The sequence below is a fragment of the Myotis brandtii genome, unplaced genomic scaffold, assembly GCF_000412655.1.
Source record: "Myotis brandtii unplaced genomic scaffold, ASM41265v1 scaffold253, whole genome shotgun sequence".
NCBI lineage: Eukaryota > Metazoa > Chordata > Mammalia > Chiroptera > Vespertilionidae > Myotis > Myotis brandtii.
The window spans coordinates 526,491-536,161 of NW_005359590.1; the positions used below are offsets into that span (position 1 = coordinate 526,491).

Genomic DNA, 9,671 nt, shown 5'->3' on the forward strand with positions numbered 1-9,671 from the left:
TTGTTGGGAACCACTGTTCTAGAGTATAGTTCTCCATGGTCCTTGGCTTTGCCCTGCAAGAGGTACCTTTCATTTTTATTATCCTTGACCACATCTGAAGTTGGCTTTGGAGGTTATGAGCTCTTCCCATGGCTGAGCTGTTTTTTCAGCTTACCGCCTGACCCGACAAAGGTGGGGACTAAAGGATTATTTTAAGGTTTGAATCACTAGTCTCTTGGATGGTGGTTCTTCTTTGAGTACTTTTCTTTTAATATTTCATTAGGCACAACCAACAGCAACTCTCACATAGTTCTCATCTTCCCGTCTTCTAGCCTCTTCTCTTAAGGTATAAATACATCCATTAGCCCCCTAGATACATTCTCATCAATTCATTAGGTATGTGCCACTTCCAAATTATTGTAGTGACAATTTCATCAAATGTTTTGTTACTCCTTAATGTGGATCATTTGCTGAGCTCCTGTCTCTGATAAGTTTCCTTAGGGGGGGTGGGGGGGGAAGGCTTCCTTGTTGCTTGATCCCTGATCCAGTATTTTGGAGTTCTTGTTATGGCAGCATCTCACTTATAGTTTGTATATCAATGAAGATAAATTAGATTGTTCTGCAATAATAAGTCCTAAAATCTGAGTGGCTTAAGACAACAAGGTTTATTTCTTCCTATGACACATGCTCATTGCTTATCAGTTGTGGGTTCTCTTTTTGTGTTCATTCTGAGACCGATGCTGATGACAGCCACCACTTGAGCATTTTTAGTGACTGTGGCAAAAGAAAATAAAGCTGGTATATTGCACACTAGCTGTTAAAACTATTGCCTGAAAGGGACATACCACATTTGCTCACATTTTATTGGCCAGAATAAGCCACATGGTGATCTCAAACTTTGCTAGAGGTGGGAAGTACAGGTAGGTAATAAGTGTAATCCTACGTTATACCTGCCAGGAAAACTGGAACTGTTACCCCATGCTAATGAGCTATCTCAACAAATTGACGAGGTCACATTTCTCTCAAGGTACACAGTGTACTCATCACTTTGTTCTGATTTTTTTTAGTTTTTGAAGCATTAAAGTACTGTTTTCTGTTCCATTTTCCAATAACTGGAGGAAAAGTCACCAAGTACCTTCTGTATCTTTGTTTTTATTCTATTCTCACTGGATGTTCTCTTTCCCCACCACTTGCCACCCATACTTACCTTCTCTTTAGTTTAAATATATTTTTATGAGGAGATCATGTCTCTGTACAAAGGCATTTTATTCCTGTGCAATGACCACTCTTCTGTGGCCCCACGGGGTAGGTTGGGCTAATATGAATAGAAGCTATAAATGATTTCCTAACACATAGGTAATTTAAAAAAAAATCAAAGTGAAAAGATGCACTGTTTAAAGAAGGTTCTGCCCTAGCCGGTTTGGCTCAGTGGATAGAGTGTAGGCCTGCTGACTGAAGAGTCCCAGGTTCAATTCTGGCCAAGGGCACATGCCTGGGTTGTGGGCTTGGTCCCCAGTAGGGGGCGTGCAGGAGGCAGCTGATCAATGATTCTCTCTCATCATTGATGTTTCTATCTCTCTATCCCTCTCCTTTCCTCTCTGAAATCAATAAAAATATATATTTTTTAAAAAGTCCCTTTGGTGTCTTTCTCCCTCCAATGTCTTATTCCTTAAAGGCACTTACTTTCAACTTGTTTTCGGCATTGATATTCCTGCTTCCAATAAACTTGGCTTTTGGTCTTGTGAAAGATTAGTATTTGGCTCTTTTATCCCTTTTCTCGCCCTGTCTGCATGAAGCCTTACTTTCTTTTTTTAAAAAATATATATATTATTGATTTTTTACAGAGAAGAAGGGAGAGGGATAGAGAGTTAGGAACATCGATGAGAAAGATCGATCAGCTGCCTCCTGCACGCCCCCTACTGGGGATGTGCCCGCAACCAAGGTACATGCCCTTGACTGGAATCGAACCCAGGACCCCTCAGTCCGCAGGCCGATGCTCTATTCACTGAGCCAAACCGGTTCGGCAAGCCTTACTTTCTATCTCCCATCTTCTCAACTGTGGTTGCCATAGATTTGGCTATATCATTATTCAGTATTTATTTTGTTATGACCATGTAAACTCTATTTCAAGTTGACCTGTGCAGCAGTCTCTGCTTTAAGTAATTCCTTAAATAATCAATTTATCAAGGATGGGATAAACTGCAAGGATACCTATGAGTTCTTATCTCTAAGAATATATAAGAATAATCAGCAACATCACTAATTGTCCAAATTCACAGTACTTTGACATGTGTAATCTCATTTGTCCATTGTCATTTGTCCAATGATAGATGTGGGAAAGTATTCAAGTCTTGAATGTGCAGTTAGAACTTTTTGTGCTACAAAATACATTCTAGGGGAAAAGAATCATATGTTAACCCTAATGTCCAATTTAATGTTAAAATAATTGAATTGTAACCACAGAGACAGGAAAAATGATATTTTATACTGACTCTTTCAATTGTGCTTTCATTTAAGTATTTTACCTTTTACTTAGGTTGGAATTATTTCATTGGTATATCATTATTCCCTTAGTCTCAGGATGCATGCATTTCCCCACCTCCAGAATATAAAGAAAATCTTGGATGACCTATTTTAAACCATTCCCATTAATATAGTCACTTTAAAATATGCTGCCTTAAAATGGCTGTACTGTAGAATCAATTTTAATGTCAAGGATACCCCTTAATTAGATCATTAAAATTACTTTTTTTTAGATACTGCTCACAGTCCTCACTCCTCATTCTACTTGAGTTTTGAACTCTTGGCTCATTATTAAAAATTGATGGCAAATTCATTCACTGTTTGATATAAATTAGCTCTAATGAAAAGAATATTAGGAAGTAATCATGAGTAATTAGCTCCTTCTTTAGATATACCTACTTCTTAGGGAGAAGTGTTATATGCTTATTGATAATATTGAAAGACCAGAGTAAATATTCAATTTAGTGTAATTTTTTCCTAATTTTTTCATTCTTTTATCATTTTATTCTTTATGGAAAAATTCTACCCCTATCCTTATGGGCAATTTTTGCTTTTTCCCCTTGTGTCCTGTTTTAAGATAGTGATCTTTTGTTTGAAAAGAAAAATTAAAGTAAATTCTCAACTACACCTGTGGGTATATGTTTACCTTCTAGAAGTATATTTTTATATTATGCAAATTTTCCTATCTTCTTTTAAACATAGATAATATAGATTATCAATGGAAGAGTTTCCTGAAAGAAGATATTGTTTAAGAGAAATTTAGAAGTAGCAAAACAGAAGAGAATTGAAAGCAGATACAGAGGACAGCATGGAAGTAAGTACAGCATGAAAGAAGATGCGAGGAGGATATCTAGAACAAATCTGAGTTCAGAAAAGAGAAGTGATTTGAAAAGATATTTGAATTTCTAAGCTGTATAAATAAATCAAAGTCTTGAGCATTAAAAATGTGTATTAAGAAGGACTGTTAAGTAGTTAGGGGGTTTAAAGTAAAAAGAATGTAAACATAGTAGACATATATTTTGATGTCTCACTCCCATGTTAATGGTATTAAATAGCTGTTTGTGTGTTAATTGTAAATCCACTCTCGGTAGGGAAGGATAAAATGCCCAATTTAAAAATTAATTGGATGTTAGATAATAAATTTTAGAACCCTTAAAAATGACAATTAGCTTCACATACTCCAGTAACTACTTATTAAACTTAAGATACTTAGTATATTACATGTTCTTGATATCTTTTGCAAGTATCAAAAATCAATAGCATTAGCATTATCAAATCAATGTCATTATATATCATCTCAGATATTTTCTAGAAAGGAATAAGGTATCAAAATCAAATATATAAAAATAATGCCTCATATTGTTCTTTTTTTGCAGATTTTACTTCATTTATTTATTTAGCAAATTAATTCAGCAAAACTTTATTGAACACCTACTCTTGTCAGGTGTTGTCTGAGGCAACAGAACACAGCAGTGAACAAAGCAGACAGCATCTCCTGCTTATATATAACTACAGCTGATGATGTCTTTTAGTTTCAATGGATTTAGAGTTGGCATCTCTTTTGTCATGATGTGCATTGTTTATAAGTCAGCAGTCAACTCTCTACCAGAACTGAGTCCTCAGAAATATTTTAGTACCTTGCAAGCAGGAAAAGCCTCCTTAGCTTATTTTTGTCAAGCTGGTAAGTATTTTTTATATCCTGACTTATGTGACTTTTCTATTGCTATTTAATCAGTATGCTCAGAGGAAACTTATTGTTAGGCTTTAATTTTAAGAATTTATCTTTCCTAAGAGGTAAATCATTAAACATTCATAAAACATTTCTTATTTTAGATTCTCCAAGTACCTCTGTATTTCTTGAAGAACTGAATAAGGCTGTTAAACCTCTCCAGGACTATGGAATCTCAGTTGCAAAGGTAGAAGGATATTTATGTTGATAAATTATTAGTGACAAACATTTTACATCTAAATGACTATCTAAAAATGCTTATGTAGTTTTCTGCCTTTTTTTCATAAGAATAAACAAGCACAGACGTTCCAGATTATTGTATAAGTTAATAAATATACAGGAAAAAAGCTGTTTGAAACTCTTTAGCATGGCATTTAATTTAATTTTGTAAACTATTCTATTGGGACTGTGGTGTCAATTTTCAATCCTATAGTTAGACTTTTGTTTTGCCTGACAAATATATCACAATTCAATAATTTATTAAATTTCTGTTAGCACAAACGAAGGTGTTGTAAGTGGTAGGAAGGTGTTAGACCTGTGGGGTCAGACCGGACCTGGGTTCAGCAACCTCAGTACTTGAGTTGTGTTTTTTTTAATAGATATATTTTTATTGATTTCAGAGAGGAAGGGAGAGGAAGAGACAGAAACATCAATGATAAGAGAGAATCATTGATTGGCTGCCTCCTGCACGCCCCCTACTGGGGATCGAGCCCGCAGCCCTGCATGTACCCTTGACTGGAGTCGAACCCAGGATCCTTCAGCCTCCAGGCCAATGCTCTATCCACGTAGCCAAACCAGCTAGGGCTCAGTACTTGAGTTTTGGCCAGGAAAGAATTCAGAGAACATCTATAATAATAAAAGGGTAATATGCTAATTAGACCAGACGTCATTCCGGATGTCCTTCCTGATGAAGCTGGGGCCAGAGGGAAGCCAGCCTGGGTCCCGGGTGCCGGAGGGAAGCCGGTGCCGGCAGCTGGGGGAAGGAAGGCCTACTCATTGATTGGCTGCCTTCTGCACAGCCCCAACTGGGGATCGAGCCCACAACCCGGGCATGTGCCCTTGACTGGAATTGAACCTGGGACCCTTCAGTCTGCAGTCCATTGCTCTATTCACTGAGTCAAACCAGCTAGGGCAGGAAGGCCTACTCTTGCACGAATTTTCATGCATCGGGCCTCTAGTTTATTTATAAAAATCACAGAGGAAAAAGTAATTAGTAGGAGAATGGACTTAGGAAACAATTTAGAGGTAAAGGAAGGGCCCTTGGAGTGTGGGAGTGAGGAAGGTAAAGGTAATATGCCTGGGGGGAAGGAGAGAGAGAAGGGAAAGGCAGACCAGTGTTCCTGGAGGGAGAGTGCACTGGATCCTCAGTCCAAAGGTTTTAAGGGTGGAGATTTTAGGGGAGGTCCCAGGGGAAGATTTTAATAGCATCTTCAGCAGGTGTCCGGGTATGTCATTTCAGGGTCTAGGTCTCCACTGATTGTTGATTGTTCAGCGCCAGGGCAGGAGGTTATTATCTAAAGCAGCTGGTCCTGAGTTCAGCCATAGTGTTGCTTATCTGGTTTTGTTGCTTTTCTGGGCCTGGAGCTGAAATACAACTGAGGCCTAAATATTATCTCTAGGGAGGAAAGGTCAGCAGGTCTAAACTGAATGACCAGTGATATGCTAGGGGAGGAAAGGTCTCTTTGGGGGCAAGGTCCACCCTACAATTGCCCTTTGCTAGGCACCTAGGACTTTCCCCACTGGTGACCTTTTGTACCTGGCCCCTTGTCCTTGCTCTGCTCATGTCTGTCTAATTGCCTACCACAGAGGTACCAAAGTTGAGGTACCTGAAATATTTTTCCTTTTCTGTTTTAAGTTTGTATAATTACTTATGTTGCAGTTTCATTTATTTTTAGGAAAGTTAAAACAACCTAACTTGAAATTATATACTTACTTTTTTCTCAAAAGAATTTCAAACTTGCCATGGAATATTATGGAAAATTTCCACAAGCATCATGGGTTAGATAGGTACATAAGCCTTTCATTTAGTTTAAGCTTAGAATTTGTACCTTAGAAAACTGAATGAGAAGTAACCCAGGGATTATTAAATTCTTTCAGATTAGTGCCTACCTGACTTTCTCTTGTCGATGTAAGAAATGTCCAAACCTGTGGAGAACTGTTATGAGTTTATTTGAGCCAAACTGATGACATGCCCTGAGAAGCAAGATTTCAAAAGCTCTGGCCCTAGCCACTTTGGCTCAGTGGATAGAGTATCAATTGGCCTGCAGACCTAAGGTACCCAGGTTCGATTCCAGCCAAGGGCATGTACCTGGGTTGCAGGCTCCTCCCTGGTCCGGGCCCTGGTCAGGGTATGTGCAGGAGGCAACCAATCAATGTGGTTCTCTCGGTCTTTCCTTCTCTCGTCCACTCTCTAAAAATCAATGGAAAATACCCTTGGATGAGGATATATATATTTATTTTAGAGAGGAAGGGAGAGAGAGAGATAGAAACATCAATGATGAGAAAGAATCATTGATTGGCTGCCTCCTGCATGCCCCCTACTGGGGATTGAGCCGACAACCTGGGCATGTGCCCTTGACCAGAATTGAACCTGGGACCCTCTCAGTCTGAAGACTGATGTTCTGTCCACTGAGTCAAACTGGCTAGGGTAAAAAAGAGAAAGATTTCAAAAGCTCTGGAGAATAAGTTTCTTTAATGCATTTGAAATTAAGGAGGGAATTTAAGGATGATTACATGGAGGTGGGAGAAAGTAAGGTGGGGATTGGATTATAGGATAGTTAATATTATGTGCTTTCAACACTTTAAAAGGAGGGTCTAAAAAGGTGGTGATATTAACACAAAGCTGTGTTAACCTTGATGCACAGAAACAAGGACAGGGCTTGCTTAAGGCAACGATCAATCTTTTACTAAAGTTATATGCCTGGGGTGTGACTACCCATCATGACCTCCCCAGTTAGGAATTTATGATCAGTTCACCTTGTGAGGTTACTTTCCATAGAATCCCTTTTTCTCCTATACTGTGTACATTTGTTCTTAGTTCATTAGCCTTCCTCCTCCAAGAGATGGCTATTGTCCCTCTTGGTCTCTGCAGCTAGTTCCCAGGGCAGAAAGGTTAACTAACCTTGGCTATTAAAGAGATATTGTTCCCTCTATGCATAGAACACTTTTTACACCAGATATGTATGTTTCCACACCAAGCAATCTGACGTTAATTGCCCAGAGTTAGCACAGACCCCCCCAGGGTAAGGGTTCAGTCTTGTAAGACCACCTGTCACTTCAGATGCCAATCACGAGTAGTGTGTCTCCAGGTTACCTACAACTTCTATAGGACTTGGCAGAAAATTGGGTGTTCTCACCATCCCCTCCTGAAAATGGATAATTTGCTATAATGGCTCACAGAACTCAGGGAAACACTTTACTTGCTATTGCTGGTCTATTATAAAGGCTATCTCAGGATCAGCCAAGTGGAAGAGATGCATAGGGCAAGGTCTTGAGCACAGGAGTTTCAGTCCTAGTGTAGTTTGGGGTGTGTCATTCTCCTGGGCCTTGGATGGTGTTCACCAACCTGGAAGCTCTCTAAATCCGACTGCTTAGGGTTTTATGGAGGCATCATTATGTAGGCATGACAGATTAAATCATTGGCCATTGGTGATAGACAATCTCCTGCATGGAGGATGGGAGGTGGGGCTGAAAGTTCCAACCCTCTTTTTTTAAGAAAATTAAATTTATTGGGGTGACATTGGTTAATAGGATCATATAGGTTTCAAGTGGCATTTCTATGTTACATGATCTGTATATTGTATTGTGTGCCCATTACCCAAAGTCAGATAATCTTCCATCACCATATATTTGGCCCTCTTTACCTTTACTAACTCCCCCCACCCCAACTCCCTTCTCTGTGGTATCCACTACAGCCAAGCATGTTAAACTCGCGGCCAACAGGCCGCATCCCTCTTTCAACTACACTGAAGTTCCAGCCCTCTTAATGATGCTTTCTGGCAACCAGTCCCTATCCTTAAGTTATCTAGGGGCCCCCAGCCACCAGTCACCTCATTAGCATAAAAAAGACCCTTCATGGGGTTTTAGAAGCTCTTTTATCAGGAACTGGAGTTAAAGACCAAATTTTAGAACAAAAATGCTCCTAGCATGCCTATCACTCAAGAATTACAAGGGTTTTAGGAACTCTGTGTCAGGAACCAGAGGCAGAAACCAAATATATATATATTATGTCATGGCTATCTACCTTAAAAAATATTCAATTCTGTTTGTATAGGGGTCTCAACTAATGAACAGCTGATGATTACACTCTAGAATGATAATGGCTCTCATCTCTGAGGAGCTATGAATAACATTTTAAACTGAAATTTAAAAATGAAATAATAGACTAAGTATGACACTCAAAAAGGGTAGTCACGCTGTTTATCTAGTAACTAGTAACTGTATGTCTAGTAACTGGAGTAGAATATTGAGGTTCATGCCCAGTGGTACCTTTATATGAACTAACATAATTTAAACTCAATTTTATAGTTGAGGTCACCAAGCTACATGGAAGGGACACTGTGGTGAATAAGAGAGACCTATATTGAGTATCTAGCTCAGTCCCTGGCACATAAGAAGTACTCAGTAAATGTTTATGAGATTAAAATTAGCTCACTATATTTAGTCTATTGGATAAAAAGATGATTAAGACTCAGTCTATTTCTTTGGATACTTTATATTCTAAATAGGAAGGATAAAACACATTTTCAAATCATTTTAATAAATAGCAGAACCCAATTATAATAAGAGAGATACAAATAATATGCCATAGTGGTTAAAAGGAAAGAGAGCTCATATCTGATTGTTGAAATGGAAGGTCATGTATGGCATTGGGAAAGACTTCATAAAAAAGTAGCATCTTGAGATTGTCTTCAAAAGTTAAGATTTCAGGAGGCAGAGGTAGATGAAGAAAACAATGGATTAAATGTTCCAATTAAGACCAAAATTATTAAGCTGGGTATAATAACCAAACCCAACTGATGCTATTTAGAAATGCACCTTACAGAGGGAGTGGAGGTGGATGGAGTCCATCAAGCCATATTACCTAGAAATGCACCTTACAATAAAGGCTTCAGAAATCTTCAAAGTAAATGAAGGAAAGAGATATATCATGAAATGATAACCTAATGAAAGCTGGTATGGCTATCTAATCTAATAAAAGAGAAACATGCAAATTGACCGTACCTTTGCTATGCCCCAAGTCACGCCCACCAGCCAATCAGAGCGACTATATGCAAATTAACCCAACCAAGATGGCGGCCGGCAGCCACGGAGCTGGAGCAAGCAGGAGGCTTGGTTGCCCCGGCGATGGAGGAAGCCAAGCTTCCCATCTGCCCTGGCCGGCTGTGGCCTCCGCTCAAGGCAGCAAAGTTTCAATTATAGAAGATAAATAAATCCCAGA

General features: G+C 38.9%; 1 protein-coding gene across 1 annotated transcript in view; it reads left to right on the top strand.

The window, feature by feature from the left end:
* The first annotated feature begins 3,205 nt into the window (after positions 1-3,205).
* Positions 3,206-9,671, top strand: part of TXNDC16 (thioredoxin domain containing 16) — a 101,465-nt gene continuing 94,999 nt past the window's right edge. The window contains exons 1-3 of the mRNA XM_005867909.2: positions 3,206-3,316; positions 3,879-4,183; positions 4,336-4,418. Of these exons, the coding sequence (XP_005867971.2) occupies positions 4,021-4,183; positions 4,336-4,418 (246 nt within the window). The 5' untranslated portion in view covers positions 3,206-3,316; positions 3,879-4,020. The remainder of the gene's footprint in view (positions 3,317-3,878; positions 4,184-4,335; positions 4,419-9,671) is intronic.